The sequence below is a fragment of the Catharus ustulatus genome, chromosome 27, assembly GCF_009819885.2.
Source record: "Catharus ustulatus isolate bCatUst1 chromosome 27, bCatUst1.pri.v2, whole genome shotgun sequence".
Classification (NCBI taxonomy): domain Eukaryota; kingdom Metazoa; phylum Chordata; class Aves; order Passeriformes; family Turdidae; genus Catharus; species Catharus ustulatus.
The window spans coordinates 1,585,611-1,605,401 of NC_046247.1; the positions used below are offsets into that span (position 1 = coordinate 1,585,611).

Here is a 19,791-nt window from a genome sequence, read left to right on the forward strand (position 1 = left end):
AGGATTTGTCCCCCCAGTTTTTTTTTCAGGGGGTTCTTGGGGAGGTTTGGGATGGGGTGTGGGGGTCCCAGGGGGTGTTTGGGGGGTCCTGGGTGGGATTTTTTGGGGAAGTTTGGGGTGATCCTGGGTGGGATTTTTTTGGGAGGGGTTGGTTTGGGATTTTTGGGGGTTCCAGGTGGGATTTTGGGGGGTTCCAGGTGAGATTTTGGGTGTCCCACGTGGGATTTTTGGAGTTCTTGGTGCTCCAGGTGTGTCTGGGGCAGTTTGGGGGTCCCGAGTGGGATTTTCTGGAGGGTCCTGGGTGGGATTTTTAGGGGGTCCTGGGTGGGATTTTTAAGGATCCTGGGTGGGATTTTTAGGGGGTCCTGGGTGGGATTTTTTGGGGGGTTCCAGGCGAGATTTTTGGGGGATTCCAGGTGAGATTTTTGGGGGTCCCGTGTGAGATTTTTAGGTGTTCTCAGGTGGGATTTTTGGGATCCCGGATGGGATTTTTGGGTGTCCTGGATGAGATTTTTTTAGGGGTCCCGGGAGGAATTTTTCGGGGCTTCCAGGTGAGATTTTTTAGGGATCCTGGGTGTGATTTTGGGGGGTCCCGAGTGGGATTTTTTGGGGATCCCGTGTGAGATTTTTGGGGGTTCCAGCTGGGATTTTTTGGGGGTCCCGGGTGTGATTTTTAGGGGTCTCAGTTGAGATTTTTGGGAGTCTCAGTTGGGATTTTTAGGGGTCTCAGTTGGGATTTTTAGGGGTCTCAGTTGGGATTTTTTGGGGGTCTCAGTTGGGATTTTTTGGGGGTTCCAGGGTGTGATTTTTTGGGGGTCTCAGTTGGGATTTTTAGGGGTCTCAGCTGGGATTTTTGGGGGTCTCAGTTGGGATTTTTTAGGGGTCTCAGCTGAGATTTTTGGAGGTCCCGGGTGGGATTTTTAGGGGTCTCAGTTGAGATTTTTTAGGGGTCTCAGTTGGGATTTTTGGGGGTCCCGGCGCTGCCCCGCGGAGGGGGCGTGGCCTGACGCGGGGGGCGTGGCCTGACGAGGCTCCAGCCAATCAACGCACTCCCCGTCCCGCCCTCCGCGCATGCGCCCTGCGCGGCCCCGAGCGGCGGCGGCGGGAGCGGGAGCGCAGGTAGGACCGGGATGGACCGGGACGGACCGGGATAAACCGGGATGGAGCGGGACAGGCACGGCAGCCCTGCCGTGACACGGGGAACCCGCTGCGAGGACGGGCCGCAGCGGGGAGAGCGGCGGCGGAGCGCGGGGAGCGGGGCTGGGGCCGGCCCCGAGCCCCGGATGGGGATGGGGGATGCAGGGGAGGATGCGGGGAGCGGCTGCTCGGGGTTTGGGACTGGTCCTTGGGGCTGCGAGCAGCAGTGCGGGCTCGTTTGGGGGTCTGGAGCAGGTGAGGGTGCGGGTAGAGGTGGGGTCTGAGGTGTAGGGCCCAGTTGTGGGGTCTGGGACCCGGGCACTGGGCAGGACTGGGGTGTCCGTGTGCCGTGGGATGGCCCGGCTGTCTGTGTCCCGGGATATCTATCTATCTATCATCTATCTATCTATCTATCTATCTATCTATCTATCTATCTATCTATCTATCTATCTATCTATCTATCTATCTATCATCTATCTATTATCTATCTATCTATCATCTATCTATCTATCTATCTATCTATCTATCATCTATCTATCTATCTATCTATCTATCTATCATCTATCTATCTATCTATCTATCTATCATCTATCTATCTATCTATCTATCTATCTATCTATCATCTATCTATCTATCTATCTATCTATCTATCTATCTATCTATCTATCTATCTATCTATTTCCCGGGCTGTTTATCTCCCGGGCTATCTATCTCCCGGGATATCTATCTATCTATCCATCTCCCGAGCTATCTATCTCCCGGGCTATCTATCTCCCGGGCTATCTATCTCCCGGGCTATCTATCTCCCGGGATATCTATTTATCTATCTCCCGGGATATCTATTTATCCATCTCCCGGCCCATCTCCCGGTTCCTCCGTCCATCTCCCCCCGGTCCTGCGGGCTGGAATCTCTACAAAGGCAGGGACAGGACTCTCCGAACGCTCCGGGCTGTCCTTTCCCCCAGGACGAGCCGCAGGGCTCGGTAAAGCCCCGGAGCTGCTGGGAGCGCTCGGTGCCGCAGCGCACGTGGAGGGAGCGGCGTTTGCTCCGGAAGGAGCTCGGTGTGTCCGGGGTGGGGGGGTTGGAATTTTGGGATCCCCCGCTGCCCCCCTCCCCTCCAGCGAGCTGTTGTCGCTTCCCTGGATTTCGGGAAGCGTCTGGCGCCGGGATCATGCTCGCCTGTGCCAGCGGTTGTTATTCCCAGGTTGTTATTGCCGGGTTCTGATTCTCGAGTTCTTATTCCCGGTTCTTATTGCCGAGTTCTTATTGCCGGGTTCTGATTCTGGTTCTTATTCCCGGTTCTTATTCCCGGTTCTTATTGCCGGGTTCTTATTCCCGGTTCTTATTCCCGGTTCTTATTGCCGGGTTCTTATTCCCGGGTTCTTATTCCCGGTTCTTATTCCCGGTTCTTATTGCCGGGTTCTGATTCTCGAGTTCTTATTCCCGGTTCTTATTGCCGGGTTCTTATTCCCGGTTCTTATTCCCGGTTCTTATTGCCGGGTTCCTATTGCCGGGTTCTGATTCCCAGGTTCTGATTCCCGGGATTTTATTCCCGGTTCTTATTCCCGGTTCTTATTGCCGGGTTCCTATTCCCGGTTCTTATTCCAGGGTTCTGATTCCCGACTTCTTATTGCCGGGTTCCTATTCCCGGGTTTTATTCCCGGGTTCTTATTGCCGGGTTTTTATGCCGGGTTCTGATTCTGGTTCTGATTCCCGGGTTATTATTGCCGGGTTCTTATTCCCGGGCTCTGATTCCCGAGTTCTTATTCCCGGGTTTTTATTCCCCGGTTCTCATTCCCGGTTCTTATTCCCGGTTCTCATTCCCGGGTTCTCATTCCCGGTTCTCGTTCCCGGGTTTTATTCCCGGCGTCACCTCCCCGTTCGGAGCGGGGGGGACACGCGTGGATCGCGTTCGGGATCCGGGATCTGTGTTGAGCGAAGCCCAGCCCAGGGAAGGCTTTGCCCGGCCCGGCCAGCTGCGTTGTGCTGTCGTGGCTCTCGGGCATCGCTCCCGGGCTCGTCCCTCCCCGGGCAGCGTTTGTGCCCCGTTCCGAGCCGTGCTAAACCGGGTCAGGCGCTGGCTGCGGGCTCCGGGAGCGCATCCCGGGGCAGGGACGCCCTTGAAGGTAGCGGTGAAGGAGCCGAGGGGCTCGGGGGGGTCACAGCTGGAGCTGGGTTTGTCCAGATGTTCTTTGGTGTTTGTCCCGGGATGCTGGGCTGGGTGTGCTCGGCATCCTCCTGCCTTGCCCCGGGATGTCTCATTTTGGGTTCTTCTCCTCGGCAGGGGCGGCTCCTCCAGCTCGTTTTGCCCTAAAACGGAGCGAGCCCGAGCGGCTCTGCCCGCTCAGCCCTTCTGCCTTTCCTGTGGCAGCAGGGGCAAGGTCGAGCTCCGCTTTTGCACCTTGGGTGGATCCGGCTCAGCCCGGCTTTGGGAGAAACCCCCGGCGGGGATTTTGGCAGCGGACAAAAGCGGATTTTTGAGCCAGGATCGGTGTGCAGGGAGGGGAGATGGGGAGCACTGGGCTGGGAAGGGCAGCCCAGGGACGTGAGGCCGGCCAGGACAAACCTTTGGCACGCTGGGCTGTGTGCCAGCACCTGGGGGTGTCACTGGCCAGCCCAGGAGGACCCACCCGGGAGGGTGGATTGGGATAAGGAAGGGTCAGGGGGTGCTGAAAAGAAGCAGAAATCCCTCGGTGTGCTGCTCTGGGTGGGTTCCCTCCCTCGTTTTTTGGGAGAACAGGGGTTAAGTGGAAGCATCCGAGCTAAGCCCTGGCAGGAGGAGGCTGAAACCTCGCAGAGAACAAAGCTCCCAGAGTGGTGCTAAGCTGGTAAAACCTGTGGGAATGTGGGAGCCTTCAGGGGGAGCAGGGTCCTGGTTCCCCGTGGAAATCCTGGCCTCAGGTTATTTTTGGAACAATTGCTTGGCCAGGCTTCAAAAACGTCCTGGTTTTTTTGGAAGAGTCTGGAGCCTGTGAGCTGTCAGCACAGGCCAGGCTCTGCAGGGTGTCCAGGGCTGGGCTGGGGGGATCAGGAGGATCAGGAGGTGCTGCTGGAGCCCCAATCTGAAATCAGGATGGCTGCTGCATTGATGGAGGCAGCAGATTTTTATTTTCTCCTTTCAGGGAAGCTTTTCCAGGGAGCTCCAAGTTCTTGGGTGCCTCCCAGGGTGGACGTGCAGGTCGTGCCTGGCATCCCCCCCTCTCCCTGAGCCCCTTCCTTTGCTCCCCAGGGCTGTGCCACCCCTCTTTTATCAATTCCCGGCACATATGAAAGGGATAGAGAGGGCAAGGATTAATTCTGGGCAAACACTATAAAGGCACCTACAGTTAGAGCAGGGAAGCACTGGGTTCATGGTAATTATCCTGGTTAAATTATAACCTAATGAACAGGCCACCTCTGTCCTCGGGGCTGCCGCGTTCCCCTGAGCTCCTGGAGGTGTTTGTGTCCCAGCCCCGGTGACACCGAGGGGATCCACGCGTGGCCAAGGCCTGGAGGTGCCTCCTCACCCCTGGCAGAGCTGGATTTTGGCACAGCCCTGCCCTTCTCCCCGACCCTCCTGCTCTCCCCAGGTGCTGTGGAGCTGGAGAGACCCCGGGAGCCGAGTGCTGGCAGCTCCCCACGGTGAGTGAGGGGTTGGGGGTGATTTATGCACGGAAAAATTGTGGAAAAAATGCTGATTCCTCCCAGGACTGTGCTCTTCTTCGGTGGGGTTGGAGCTGCGGTTGGGGCTCTCTGGGAATGCCAAACCCAACAGCAGTTTGGTTTTTTTTTGCAGCATCCCAGAGGCACCATGAGCCCCAGCGTGGGCCCCCGGAGCTGCTGCCTGCTGCTGCTGCTGTGCCTCCTCCCCTGGGCGCGGGTCCGGGCGGGCAGGGACGGCCCCGCCGTGTCTGCGGCCTCGTTCCTGCAGGATCTGCTGCAGCGCTACGGGGAGAGCCAGAGCCTGAGCCTCAGGCAGCTCAAGGCGCTGCTGAACCGCCTGGATGTGGGAGTGGGGCACGCCAACGCCTCCCAAACGCCGCAGCAGCGCCTCAACCTGTCCAGGGTACGGCACCAGAACCGCCCTGGGGATCCCCAAAACATCTGGGGACCCTCAAAACCTCCCTGTGGACCCCCAAAACATCTGGGGACCCTCAAAACTTCCGCCCTGGGGATCCCCAAAACATCTGGGGACCCTCAAAACTTCCCTGGGGACCCCAGAACCGCCCTGGGGATCCCCAAAACATCTGGGGAGCCTCAAAACCTCCATGGGGACCCCCAGAACCTCTTTGGGGATCCCCAAAACCTCCCTGGGGACCCCCAGAACATCCCTGGAGACCCCAAGAACCTCCCTGTGGAGCCCCAGAACCTCCCTGTGGACACCCAGAAACCTCTGGGGACCTCCAGAACCTCTCTGGGCACCCTCAGAAACATCTGGGGACCCTCAAAACTTCCCTGTGGACCCCCAGAACATCCCTGGAAATCCCCAAAACCTCTGGGGACCCCCAGAACCTCTCTGGGAACCCCAAAACATCTGGGGACCCCCAGAACCTCCTTGGGGACCTCCAAAAACCTCCCTGGGGACCCCTAGAACCTCCCTGTGGACCTCCAGAACCTCCCTGGAGACCTCCAGAACCTCCCTGGGGAACTCCAAAACCTCTGGGGATTCCTAGAACCTCACTGTGGACCCCCAGAACCTCCCTGGGGACACCCAGAAACCTCTGGGGACCCTCAAAACCTCTCTGTGGACCCCCAAAACCTCCCTATGGACCCCCAGAACCTCCCTTGGAACCCCCAGAATCTCCCTGGAGACTCACAGAACCTCCCTTGGGATCCCCAAAACCTCTCTGGAGACCCCCAGAACCTCCCTGGGGACTCCTAGAACTTTCCTGTGGACACCCAGAAACCTCTGGGGACCCCCAAAACCTCCCTGGGGACCTCCAGAAACTCTCTTAGGACCCCCAGAACCTCCCTGTGCACCCCCAGACCCTCCCTGCAGACTCCCTGAGGATCTGTAGGAATCTCAAGGTGCATTTCTCTCCCTTCCCCTCCCAGTGCTTCAGCTCTGTGGAGCTTTTTGCCATCCACAACCTGAGCGAGGGCTCCCCTGTGGGGCACAGCGAGTTCCAGCAGTTCTGCCCCACCATCCTGCAGCAGCTGGAGTCGGGGGCGTGCGCGGCCGAGAACCTGGAGAACGAGGAGAACGAGCAGACAGAGGAGAGCAGGCCCAGCTCAGCTGAAGGTACAGGAATTTCATGGTTATAAACCTCACATTACAATGCAGAGTGATAAAAATTATCTATTCTATCTCCATCTGCTGAGGGTGGGGCAGTGATCCTGATCTCATGGGAGATATTCTGCTAATGGGCATCCATTGAAACCAGCTGGGGCAGTGTTCTTTATCTCATGGGATATCTCCTGTTCATGGCCATGGTTTATAAACCAGCTGGGGCAGTGTTCTTTATCTCATGGGATATCTCCTGTTCATGGCCATGGTTTATAAACCAGCTGGGGCAGTGTTCTTTATCTCATGGGATATCTCCTGTTCATGGCCATGGTTTATAAACCAGCTGGGGCAGTGTTCTTTATCTCCATGGGATATCTCCTGTTCATGGCCATGGTTTATAAACCAGCTGGGGCAGTGTTCTTTATCTCATGGGATATCTCCTGTTCATGGCCATGGTTTATAAACCAGCTGGGGCAGTGTTCTTTATCTTTTCACAGCCCATCCTTCCTCCAGCCAGTCATTTTCTGCTCATGGCCATTGAGTCCCACTGTGGCACTGATAAAATTACTGCATCCCATTGGGAGTTGCTCCAGCCAGGGGGAAGAGCCCAACATTTCTTACCAAGATAAAAACAGAGGTTTTGGGACACTAAGGGAGCCCCTTTCTCCACTGGACTCCAGAGGGAAACGGGATTGCTCCACATCACCACTGGAGCTCCGGAGGGAAACTGCACCTTGTCCAGGAGCACTGCTCCAGCTGAGCCACATCTGTCACTGCAGGAGGATGCAGCCACCATGGGATGGGACTGCTGCCAACACCCTGCCTGACAGGTGTCAGGTTGTACTCTGACTGTGTCAGGGGTTGGAGTTTGTTTCTTTGTAGTTTAATTTCCCTAGTACAGAACTGTTATTCCTATTCCCATATCTTTGCCTGAGAGCCCCTTGATTTCAAAATGATAATAATTTGGAGGGAGGGGGTTTCCATTCTCCATTTCAAAGAGAAGCTCCTGCCTTTCTCAGCAGACACCTGTCCTCCAAACTAAAACAGCAACTTTTCATTCTTTGTCCATATATCAGCCACACCTGATTATAAGCCGCACTTCGGGTTCAGACCAAAATTTTTTTCAAAATGGTGCAGCTTATAATGGTGAAATTCCTGTAATTGGGGTGCTGGGGGGGCCATGAACTGCTCAGAGTTTAGGGACATGAGGAACAGCTCCTGGGAATTCCCTGCTTGCAGCAGCTGGGAATGCTGACCGAGTTTTCCTCGCCGTGGTTTTGCCTGGACAACCTCTGTGCCTCTGGGATTGCTGGATGAGGAGGGGGCTCTGCTGGCAGCTCCCGTGGGTGGGAGGGGTGCCCTGACCCCTGAACTGGAGCTCAACCAACTCCTGCTATCCCAGAGTCTTGGATCAGCTGCCCTGAGCACAGCTCGGCTCCTCCCACATGGAGAAAACCTTTCCCAAGGAGCTCAGCTCCATCCCCACCTTCTCCCACATGGAGAAAACCTTTCCCAAGGAAGTGAGCTCCATCTCCACCTTCTCCCACACAAGAAAAACCTTTCCCAAGGAGCTCAGCTCCATCCCCACCTTCTCCCACACAAGAAAAACCTTTCCCAAGGAACTCAGCTCCATCCCCACCTTTCCCCACACAGGGAAAACCTTTCCCAAGGAACTCAGCTCTATCCCCACCTTTTACATGGAGAAAACCTTTCCCAAGGAACTCAGCTCCATCCCCACCTTCTCCCACATGGAGAAAACCTTTCCAGAGGAACTCAGCTCCATCCCCACCTTCTCCCACATGGAGAAAACCTTTCCCAAGGAGCTCAGCTCCATCCCCACCTTCTCCCACACATGGAAAACCTTTCCCAAGGAGCTCAGCTCCATCCCCACCTTCTACATGGAGAAAACCTTTCCCAAGGAGCTCAGCTCCATCCCCACCTTCTCCTACATGGAGAAAACCTTTCCCAAGGAGCTCAGCTCCATCCTCATCTTCTCCCACACAGGGAAAACCTTTCCCAAGGAACTCAGCTCCATCCCCACCTTCTCCCACACATGGAAAACCTTTGCAGAGGAGCCCAGCTCCATCCCCACCTTCTCCTACATGGAGAAAACCTTTCCCAAGGAACTCAGCTCCATCCCCACCTTCTCCTACATGGAGAAAACCTTTCCCAAGGAGCTCAGCTCCATCCCCACCTTCTCCCACATGGAGAAAACCTTTCCCAAGGAACCCAGCAGCTCCATCCCCACCTTCTCCCCTGCAGGAAAAACCTTTCCCAAGGAACTCAGCTCCATCCCCACCTTCTCCCACATGGAAAAAACCTTTCCCAAGGAACTCAGCTCCATCCCCACCTTCTCCCATGCAGGAAAAACCTTTCCCAAGTTGCTCAGCTCCATCCCCACCTTCTCCCACACACAGAAAACCTTTCCCAAGGAGCTCAGCTCCATCCCCACCTTCTCCTACATGGAGAAAACCTTTCCCAAGGAGCTCAGCTCCATCCCCACCTTCCCCATGCTGGGAAAACCTTTCCCAAGGAACCCAGCTCCATCCCCACCTCTCCCCACACCAAACACGACGGTTTTGTTGCAGCTGGAGCATCTGGAGCCCGGGGGGAACAGCCCCACCCTCCCCCAGCTCTCCGAGAGCCTCGGTAATGTCTGGCCCTCGTTTCTTCTCGTTCCGCAGTGTGGGGCTTTGGTTTTCTCAGTGTGTCCATGATTAACGTGGCCTCCCTGCTCGGAGTCCTCATCGTGCCCTGCTCCCAGAAGGCCTTTTTCAGCCGGGTGCTGCTGTTTTTCATCGCTCTCTCCATCGGCACGCTGCTCTCTAACGCGCTCTTCCAGCTGATCCCAGAGGTGCGGTAGAACCGTCCCTGCCTCTCTCTGCCTCCACCCCGCCGAATCCATCCGCTCCCTCGTCACCCGAGGCTCAGGGCTTGGCTCAAGGGGCTCTGCAGGGTTTTTCTCACCTCTCTGAGCACCAGGAAACCTTCAGTGCCCTGCAGGGCTGCGGAGTGGGAAGGTGCTAGGTGAAGATGTTGGCTCCTTTTGTGCGTCCAGGGCGGAGGGATGTGCTCACGCTGAGCCAGAGCGAAAAAAAATGTGAAATACCCATGAAAATGTGATCAAAAAAGCAAGGAGAAGCATCAGCTTCTTCTGCAATCAGCCAACTTTTACAAATCCTTTAATTGCCTTTTTTTTATTTTTCTGCCCACCCTGATGTTCCCACAATGGTTCTGCCTTCCCTGAGGTTTCCTGGTGCTCTGATGGGACCGACAGAAATATCACAAGTTAATTGTGTTGTAATTGCGCAGTTCTGGAGCTGAATAAATAAATCCACCTGGACTGGAAAACTTTGGAATGAGAGGATGAGCTGGATTTGGCACATCCAGCCTTAAAATTCCAGTGGGTTTTTCCCCCCTGGTGTTTGCCAGGCAGCAAACACCTCATCCATGCTGTCAGATTTTTTTTTTTTCCTTTTTCAGCTCCAGAACTGCAACTTTTATTTGCTGGACATCAAAACCAAGCACCTGTAATTCCATGGAAATTTTGGGGGTACGCTCCAGCCCCGGCAGCGCCCGGAGCAGCCCAGGGATGGAGCGTCCGAGGTGCTGGGGTGGACCTGGCTGCTCTGTGCCTTGGGAATGACCCACACAGCAGAGCTGGTGGCTAGCTGGGACCTGACCTGGCTACCAAACCTCAGCTGAGCTTGCCCAAACCTTCCCAAAGCCGCTCAGCACCGGGTTCACCCTTGGGAGGTGGCGCCAGATGAAGGAGAATCACTAATCAATGTCCTCTTCTCTCCCTCCCTCCCTCCCTCCTCTCTCTGTCCTGGTGTGGATTCCTTCCCCTGCCCATCCCCACGTTGATCTCACCCCTCTCTCCCCTCTCCTGGGGTGGGTTTGGCTCTGCCAGTCTGGGGTTACGGTTTCCTCTGCGTCTCCGTCATCTCCCTGTGCTCGCTGGTGGGAGCCAGCGTGGTGCCCTTCATGAAGAAGACATTTTACAAGCGGCTGCTCCTCTACTTCATAGCTCTGGCGATTGGAACTCTCTACTCCAACGCCCTCTTCCAGCTCATTCCCGAGGTAGGGACGGGGCTGGTGGCTCTGTGGGTTTTTTTTCTCTCTCTCTGGGGATGTTTCTGGCTGGAGAAGGGGAAGGAGGCGTCGGAGGGGAGCGCAGAGTTGAGGTATGGAGGGATGGAGTTTGGAAGGGAATCATTCCCTGGTTTGCTTGAATTGTTTTGTTGCCTTTTCTGGTTTTTTGTTGCCTTTTTTGGCTTTTTCTGGCCTTGATTTTGGCATCCCCAGCCCAGTGCTGCCTTGCAGGAGGGAGTGAGGGAGGTGAAAGGTGCTCAGAGGTGTTCCCTGAGCTCTCAGAGCTGTGCCACCCCTCCAGTGTCACCCCAGGGGCACAGGCAGATGAAGGACACGGCCAGGGCTGCTCCTCATCCTCTCCTGTGTCCCCTCCTGCCTGCAGGCGTTCGGGTTCAACCCTCAGGAGGATTATTACGTCTCCAAATCCGCTGTGGTGTTCGGGGGATTCTACCTCTTCTTCTTCACTGAGAAAGTCCTGAAGATGCTGCTGAAGCAGAAGGACCAGGTGAGGCAGGGCAGGGGGTGGGAAAGAGCAGGAATTTGGGGTGGTGGGGTGGGAAAGAACAGGAATTTTGGGATGACAGGGTGGGAAAGAGCAGGAATTGGGGTGGTGGAATGGGAAAGAGCAGAATTTGGGGTGGCTGGGTGGGAAAGAGCAGGAATTTGGGGATGGTGGGGTGGGAAAGGACAGGGATATCAGGATAACTGGGTGGGAAAGAACAGGAATTTTGGGATGGCTGACAGCAGGGATTTCAGGGTGGTGGGGTGAGAAAGAGCAGGAATTTCAGAGTGCAGGGATGGGAAAGAGCAGGAATTTCAGGATGGCTGAGTGGGAAAGAACAGGAATTTTGGGTTGGTGGGGTGGGAAAGAGCAGGAATTTTGGGCTGGCTGCCAGCAGGAATTTTGGGTTGGTGGGGTGGGAAAGAGCAGGAATTTTGGGATGACGGGGTAGGAAAGAGCAGGAATTTTGGGATGGCTGACAGCAGGAATTTCAGGGTGGAGGGGTGGGAAAGAACAGGAATTTTGGCATGACAGGGTAGGAAACAGAAGGAATTTTGGGATGACAGGGTGGGACAAAGCAGGAATTTTGGGATGACAGGGTGGGAAAGAGCAGGAATTTTGGGCTGGCTGACAGCAGGAATTTTGGCATGACAGGATGGGAAAGAACAGGAATTTTGGGATGGTGGGATGAGAAAGAGCAAGAATATCAGTATGGCTGGGTGGGAAAGAGCAGGAATTTTGGGATGCCAGGGTAGGACAAAGCAGGAATTCTGGGCTGGCTGCCAGCCCTGATCCCTGACCCCACAGCACCACCACGGGCACAGCCACTACGGCCCCGAGGCCGTGCCCTCCAGGAAGGACCGGGAGGAGGGGGTGACAGAGAAGCTGCAGAACGGGGACCTGGACCACATGATCCCACACATCCCCAGCGAGCTGGAGTGCAAACCCCCCTCTGGGGATGACAAGGCTGTGGTGGGCTCCCTGTCTGTCCAGGTGAGGCTCTGACAGAAATCCCAGCTGGCAGTCAAAAGGAGCTTTGCATCCCAAACCCTCCGTGTGAGCAAACAGCTCTGCTGCCTGGGTTTGATCAGTAAATTTAATCAATAAATTTAATCAATAAATTTAATCAATAGGGGGGTGGAGGGGGGATCAGTGACACCATTTGGGTGCTGATGGTTTTTTTGGGGTGCTGATGGCTGTTTTGGGGTAGAGGAAGGATCAGTGACCCCATTTGGGTTTTGATGACTGTTTTGGGGTGGAATCAGTGATCCCATTTGGGTGCAGATTTTTTTTGGGGAGGGTAGAGGAAGGATCAGTGACCCCATTTGGATGCTGATGATTGTTTTGGGGTGCTGATGGTTTTTTTGGGGTGCTGATGACTGTTTTGAGGTGCTGATGACTGTTTTGGGGTGGAATCAGTGATCCCATTTGGGTGCTGATGGTTTTTTTGGGGTGCTGAGGACCATTTTGAGGTGCTGATGACTGTTTTGGGGTGGAATCAGTGATCCCATTTGGGTGCTGATGGTTTTTTTGGGGTAGAGGAGGGATCAGTGACCCCATTTGGGTGCTGATGGTTTTTTTTGGGGTGGAGGAGGGATCAGTGACCCCATTTGGGTGCTGATGGATTTTTTGGGGTGCTGTTGGCTGTATTGGGGTGGGGATCAGTGAGCCCATTTGGGTGCTGATGGCTGTTTTGAGGTGCTGATGACTGTGTTGGGATGCTGATGTTTTTTTTGGGTGCTGATGGCCATTTTGGGGTGCTGATGACTGTGTTGAAGTGCTGATGGTTTTTTTGAGATGCTGATGGCCGTTTTGAGGTGCTGATGGTTTTTTTGAGATGCTGATGACCATTTTGGGGTGCCTTGGCAGGACCTGCAGGCCTCCCAGAGCGCGTGCTACTGGCTGAAGGAGGTCAGGTACTCGGACATTGGCACCCTGGCCTGGATGATCACCCTCAGTGACGGCCTCCACAACTTCATCGACGGGCTGGCCATCGGCGCGTCCTTCACCGTCTCCGTGTTCCAGGGCATCAGCACCTCTGTGGCCATTCTCTGCGAGGAGTTCCCCCACGAGCTGGGTATGTGGCTGCTTGGAACTGCCCCTGGAGTTCTTCATCCATCCAGAAAAGCGAATTTGGGGTGGGATAAACAGTGATGCTGCTGGGAAGGGAGGGTGTAAACTGCTCTGAGTAATTGGCGCTCTAAAAATAACGAGGTAATATGATGTCTGGGGTTTAAATTTAGATGGAGGCATCTGAAGACAAAGTAAAAAAAGCCCTCAACACCTCGGCTTGGGAGAGGGGAAGTGGGTTTGGGTGGGGATGTGTGGGTTTAGGGGCTGTGGAGTGGTCAGTGAGGGGAGGTGGGTTTGGATGGGAATGTGCAAATTTAGGGGTAGTTGAGAGAAGGGAGGTGGGTTTGGGTATGAATATCCAAATTTAGGATTAGTGGAATGGTCAGTAAAGGAGAGGAATGTTTGGGTGTGAATGTACAAATTCAGGAATAGTGGAATGGTCAGTCAAGGAGAGGAAGGTTTGGGTGTGAATGCTCAAATTTAGGAATAGTGGAATGGTCAGTAAAGGAGAGGAATGTTTGGGTGTGAATGTACAAATTCAGGAATAGTGGAATGGTCAGTCAAGGAGAGGAAGGTTTGGGTGTGAATGCTCAAATTTAGGAATAGTGGAATCACCAGTTTGGGTGTAAATGTTTGAATTTAGGGGCAGTGTGGTGGTCAGTGAAGGAGAGGCAGGTTTGGGTGTGAATGTCTGAATTTAGGATTAGTGGAATGGTCAGTGAAGGAGAGGCAGGTTTGGGTGTAAATGTCTGAATTTAGGAATAGTGGAATCACCAGTTTGGGTGTAAATGTCTGAATTTAGGAATAGTGGAATGGTCAGTCAAGGAGAGGCAGGTTTGGGTGTAAATGTCTGAATTTAAGGACAGTGAGATGGTCAGTGAAGGAGGGGCAGGTTTGGGTGTGAATGTACAAATTCAGGAATAGTGGAATGGTCAGTGAAGGAGAGGAATGTTTGGGTGTAAATGTCCCAATTTAGGAATAGTGGAATCACCAGTGAAGGAGAGGCAGGTTTGGGTGACAATGTCTGAATTTAGGAATAATGGAATGGTCAGTGGAGGAAGGTTTGGGTGTCAATGTCTGAATTTACGAATAGTGGAATGGTCAGTGAAGGAGATGCAGGTTTGGGTGTGAATGTGAATTTAGGAATAGTGGAGTGGTCAGTGAAGGAGAGGCAGCTTGGGTGTGAATGTTCAAATTTAGGGGTAGTTGAGAGAAGGGAGGTGGGTTTGGATGTAAATGTCTGAATTTAGGAATAGTGGAATGGTCAGTGAAGGAGAGGCAGGTTTGGGTGTGAATGTTCAAATTCAGGAATAGTGGAATGGTCAGTCAAGGAGAGGAAGGTTTGAGTGTCAGTCTCCAAATTTAGGAATAGTGGAATGGTCAGTGAAGGAGAGGCAGGTTTGGGTGTGAATGTTCAAATTTAGGAATAGTGGAATGGTCAGTGAAGGAGAGGCAGGTTTGGGTATCAATGTCCCAATTTAGGAATAGTGGAATGGTCAGTGAAGGAGAGATAGGTTTGGTTGTCAATGTCTGAATTTAGGAATAATGGAATCACCAGTGAAGGAGAGGCAGGTTTGGGTGTGAATGTCTGAATTTAGGAATAGTGGAATGGTCAGTAAAGGAGAGGCAGGTTTGCGTGTGAATGTCCCAGTTTAGGAATAGTGGAATGGTCAGTGAAGGAGAGGCAGGTTTGGGTGTAAATGCTCAAATTTAGGAATAGTGGAATTACCAGTTTGGGTGTGAATGTCTGAATTTAGGGGCAGTTTGATGGTCAGTGAAGGAGAGGCAGGTTTGGGTGTCAATATCTGAATTTAGGAATAATGGAATCACCAGTGAAGGAGAGGCAGGTTTGGGTGTCAATATCTGAATTTAGGAATAGTGGAATCACCAGTGAAGGAGAGGCAGGTTTGGGTGTCAATATCTGAATTTAGGAATAGTGGAATCACCAGTGAAGGAGAGGCAGGTTTGGGTGTAAATGTCCCAATTTAAGGACAGTGTGATGATCAGTGCCCAGCAGCCACATGGAGCCCACACCTGAGCTGGCACATGCTGTGATTTTTGGAGTGCCCTGTGCATTCCAGTGGTTGGACTCTGCTCCTTCCTGATCTTCCAGGATTCCCTGAGTTCAAATTCTGTGGGTGCTGTCCCAATGCTGCTGACAGCCCTTCCCTCCTCATCCTCCCATCTCCCTTTCCCCCAGGGGACTTTGTGATCCTGCTGAATGCTGGCATGACCATTCGCCAGGCTCTCTTCTTCAACTTCATCTCTGCCTGCTGCTGCTACGTGGGCCTGGCCTTTGGCATCGTGGCTGGCAGCCACTTCTCTGCCAACTGGATCTTTGCTCTGGCTGGAGGGATGTTCCTGTACATAGCACTGGCTGACATGGTAAATCCTGACCCTAAATTCTGGGATTTTTTCCCAGGAAAAGCTCTGCTTGCCCTCAGCCGGGGTTTGCTCTGTCCCCTCGGCACATCCTGGCTGAAATCCCCGGGATGGGAGGGTGGTGAAGGTGTGCTGAGGAAGGATGGAGCTGTCACTGAGCCCTGCCATGCCAATTTTTGCCCCTGCAGTTCCCTGAGATGAACGAGGTGAGCCGGGAGGACGAGCAGAACGGCAGCGCCCTGATCACCTTCGCCATCCAGAACGCGGGGCTGCTCACGGGCTTCACCATCATGGTGCTGCTCACCATGTACTCAGGGCAGATCCAGATAGGGTAGGACCAGCCCAAGCTGCAGCCCTGATCCAATTTTTCCCTGTTTTTTTTTTTGGGGGGGGGGGAAAGGTTTTTTTGGGGTATTTTTTTCTTTTTTTTTTTTTCTTTCCTGCTGCAAACATACGACGGTACCTGTGCGGGCACTGACGTCACACTACAGGAGAGACATTGCTCTGAAAGCTATTCCATGGATTTTGTTTCTGGTTTAAAGCTGAGGGGAGTGGAATTCCCCTTCCCACAGGACTGACCTGACTTTTTCCAGTGTCACATCCCTCCTCTCCTCACCTCTCCCAGGAAGGATGGAACGGGGAGGCAGGAGCTGCTCCTCTCGTTGTGCTGGGAATGTTCCCATGGGACATGGCGCTGTCCTGACCCCTCTGGGTCAGGGGACAGATGGGGACAGACCCTTCCCAGAGCGTTCCCCAGCAGCCAGCCCTCAGAGCTGTGCTCTCTGAGGATGAGGAGGTTCACCATGGCACCACCATGCAGCTGCTTCGCTCCCTTTCAGCCCTGGCAAGAGCAGGGTGAAGAGGGCAGGGGTTTTAAAGCACATTTTGGGTGTCAGGACACTAAACCGGGTTGGAGTGATGCTTGGGCTGCTGGGAGAAGCCTGCCAGGATGCCCTGACCCCCTTCAATCCATGGAATCAGGGGTAAATCCCAGCTGGTGAGAAGGGGATGGGAGCAGAGCCCTGCTCCAGCCCAGGAAATTTTCCTCAGGTTGTGTCCAAGCTCATGGTGACACCCAGGAGCAGCCACCAGTTTTTAAACAGTGCTGAGGGTCAGGGTGGGGTGGGGGGGGCTGTTTTTAAAAGCAAAACTCAAGACTGTGAACCTCTTTAGGTTGTGTGTTCCCAGCCTTAGGGAGGAGCCAGAGCAGGGTGCTCCAGGCACTTCCCAGCTCTGCCTCCAGGCTGGCGTTCCCCAGATTCACTAGGTGAATTCATTATTATCATATTGATAAGGTTGCCCACCCCACCCGTGTTGCTTGAGGTTCCCCTGCACCTTTTACCCCTAGACCCCTCATCCTGTGCCTGGTGTGAGCTTGTGGCCGTGTGGATTCAGGAGAATCCTCGTGGGTTGGGATGGAGGAGAGCTGCAGGTGCTTTGGAATTGTTTGTGGAGGGTGTTCCTTCCCTCAGCACCTGTGTGGGGTGGGACAGGGTGGTGGCACCGTGCTGGAGCTGAGCCTCCCACACCTTCCCTTCCCTCCCTGAGCAAAGCAAACTCCCTGAGTTATTCAGAGGGACCTCAGCACCCCTGGCAGTGTTGCTGTAATCCCTGAATTCCCAGCTGGGTGATGTCCTTCCTGTAATCCCTGAATTCCCAGCTGGCTGATGTCCTTCCTGTAATCCCTGAACTCCCAGCTGGCTGATGTCCTTCCTGTAATCCCTGAATTCCCAGCTGGGTGATGTCCTTCCTGTAATCCCTGAATTCCCAGCTGGCTGATGTCCTTCCTGTAATCCCTGAACTCCCAGCTGGCTGATGTCCTTCCTGTAATCCCTGAATTCCCAGCTGGGTGATGTCCTTCCTGCAATCCCTGAATTCCCAGCTGGCTGATGTCCTTCCTGTAATCCCTGAACTCCCAGCTGGGTGATGTCCTTCCTGCAATCCCTGAACTCCCAGCTGGCTGATGTCCTTCCTGTAATCCCTGAATTCCCAGCTGGGTGATGTCCTTCCTGTAATCCCTGAACTCCCAGCTGGCTGATGTCCTTCCTGTAATCCCTGAATTCCCAGCTGGCTGATGTCCTTCCTGTAATCCCTGAACTCCCAGCTGTTTGATGTCCTTTCTGTAATCCCTGAGCTGGCTGATGTCCTTCCTGTAATCCCTGAATTCCCAGCTGGCTGATGTCCCTCCTGCAATCCCTGAATTCCCAGCTGGCTGATGTCCTTCCTGTAATCCCTGAATTCCCAGCTGGCTGATGTCCTTCCTGCAATCCCTGAATTCCCAGCTGGCTGATGTCCTTCCTGTAATCCCTGAACTCCCAGCTGGCTGATGTCCTTCCTGTAATCCCTGAATTCCCAGCTGGGTGATGTCCCTCCTGTAATCCCTGAATTCCCAGCTGGGTGATGTCCTTCCTGTAATCCCTGAATTCCCAGCTGGCTGATGTCCCTTCTGTAATCCCTGAATTCCCAGCTGGGTGATGTCCTTCCTGTAATCCCTGAATTCCCAGCTGGGTGATGTCCCTCCTGTAATCCCTGAATTCCCAGCTGGGTGATGTCCTTCCTGTAATCCCTGAATTCCCAGCTGGCTGATGTCCCTCCTGTAATCCCTGAATTCCCAGCTGGGTGATGTCCCTCCTGTAATCCCTGAATTCCCAGCTGGCTGATGTCCTTCCCGAGCTCCCAACAGCTGTCACCAACTGCCAGGATCCTCATGGATCATCACCTGCCCTCTCGGTGGCTTTTCTACTCTGAGCTTTGTCCCCTCAGCTGGCTCTTGGCTTTGTCCTGCACCCCAGACCTAAATATGAACTTCCAGAGGAGCCTTTTTGGGGCCACCCTTCACCTGAAGGTGCCACACAGTCCTTGGGTGATTCCTGAGGAGATCCTCAAGGAGGGACGGGCTCTGCTCTGTGCTGGGTGGTGTCTCTTGAGGATTGTCACCACAAGTCACCTTTCCCTGTGGGGACAGAGCAGTGTGGCTTGGGCCATCGTTCAGCACCTTGCAGGCATTCCCTGTGCTGCTGATTCCAGGATGAAAGTGGCTCTGGAAACATTTTCCTTGCTTGAGAGAGCTGGCTGACTCGATGTGGAAAATCTGAGTCCTTTCATTGGCACAGCCGCCCTCTCCTCTCTCTCAAGGAATCACCGTGTGGCTGGCAGGGCTGAGGGGAGGACAGGGGGAAATTGGGGGGTTTGTCCCCTCTGGAGGTGACAGAGAGCAGGGCTTGGCTTCCTCAGATTTTATGGGAATCCTATTTATCCCTGATTGCTGAGAAATCTGCAGCCTGGAGATTTGGGATGGGGAGGAATGAGAGCTCCTGTTCCCAGGCTGGGCAGGCTGGCACTGCCAGTGGGAAAAGGGATGGGAAAAGGGATGGGAACCCACCCAAACCCAGCTCCTTGTGGATTTTCATCCGTCTCTCCTTCCCCTTGGAAGCTCCAGTTCCATCTCAGTATTTCAATTCTAACTCAGGTGTTGGAGGAGAGGACGCGCCGAAAACGAGGAGCGTTAACTTAAAGATGTCACGTGGAGTGTACAGATATTTGTAAAATTCCATAAATAAAATATATTCTGTAATGACGGAGGGTGAAATCCTCCCTGCTGCTGTGGGCTGGAGGGGTGGCTCGGGATTTTTTCCGAGGGGAAGGGTTGGGTGATGCAATCCCGGTTTTCCAGCTGGATTTCCATGGCTGTGCAGTGCAGTGCAGCTGACGGGAGGTGGCACTGACAGCCCCCAGCCTGCCTGGCCTTTGCGGCTCCAAAAACCCTTCCTTAATATATATTTATATATTATTATTATTGTTTTATTTTATCTGAACTATAAACGTGGCTGGGAGGTGTGGGATTCCTCTCCAGCTCACACGAGCCAGGCTTCTGGCAGCGTTTGTGTCCTTGTATTCCTACCCTACATTATACAAAAAAAAAAAAGCAAAGTTTGCTTTTCTACTTTTTTTGCTGTTTTCTACACCATTTTCCCCCCCATCTTCTCTGTAATTTTTAGAAACCCTGTGGCAGCTAAAGAAATCAAATCATGACATGTGTTTTATAAAAAAATTAATGTTTTATTAAGCAAGGAAGGTCACAGTGAGCATGGACTTGCTCCTGCTCATCAGCACTTCTGGGTGGGCTCTTTTCTGCTTTTTTCTTGTCTTTTACTAAATAGCTGAAACCTGAGTTACCTCAGAAAATGGTGCTGGATGCGGTCATGGAATTCCTGGAATGGTTTGGTTTGGTTTGGTTTGGTTTGGTTTGGTTTAAGCACACCCAGTTCCACCCCAGCCCCTCCTCACCCTCACAGCCAGCAATTTCCCATCCAAACTTAATCCTCCTCCATCTTCAGGAACAGACCATCAGCTGTTTTTCCTTTCCCTCAGAAATTTTCTATCTAAGGAATATCA

At 53.5% G+C, this 19,791-nt stretch overlaps 2 protein-coding genes across 6 annotated transcripts; one reads left to right on the forward strand and one right to left on the reverse strand.

The window, feature by feature from the left end:
- Nucleotides 1–1,088: 1,088 nt before the first annotated feature.
- SLC39A14 (solute carrier family 39 member 14) lies at nt 1,089–15,738 on the forward strand. Of its 2 annotated transcripts, none has more exons than XM_033081280.2 (9): nt 1,089–1,119; nt 4,914–5,183; nt 6,173–6,359; nt 10,258–10,427; nt 10,822–10,944; nt 11,749–11,934; nt 12,811–13,018; nt 15,215–15,399; nt 15,585–15,738. In XM_033081280.2, exons 2-9 carry the CDS (start codon nt 4,929–4,931, stop codon nt 15,729–15,731), a joined length of 1,461 nt encoding a protein of 486 aa, XP_032937171.1. In that variant the 5' UTR covers nt 1,089–1,119; nt 4,914–4,928; the 3' UTR covers nt 15,732–15,738. The 2 variants fall into 2 exon arrangements, with proteins under 2 accessions (XP_032937171.1, XP_032937169.1); XM_033081278.2 differs by lacking the exon at nt 1,089–1,119 and adding an exon at nt 2,863–4,759.
- Nucleotides 15,666–19,122, reverse strand: LOC117007856. 4 transcript variants are annotated; one of them, XM_033081281.2, is made up of 3 exons: nt 18,058–19,122; nt 17,036–17,724; nt 15,666–16,998 (listed from the first exon to the last, which is right to left on the reverse strand). In XM_033081281.2, exons 1-3 carry the CDS (start codon nt 18,103–18,105, stop codon nt 16,788–16,790), a joined length of 948 nt encoding a protein of 315 aa, XP_032937172.1. In that variant the 5' UTR covers nt 18,106–19,122; the 3' UTR covers nt 15,666–16,787. The 4 variants fall into 4 exon arrangements, with proteins under 4 accessions (XP_032937172.1, XP_032937174.1, XP_032937177.1 ...); XM_033081283.2 differs by having other exon boundaries at nt 15,666–17,472; nt 17,510–17,724; nt 18,058–19,109; XM_033081286.2 differs by having other exon boundaries at nt 15,666–17,435; nt 17,540–17,761; nt 18,058–19,106.
- Between the last annotated feature and the right edge of the window lie 669 nt (nt 19,123–19,791).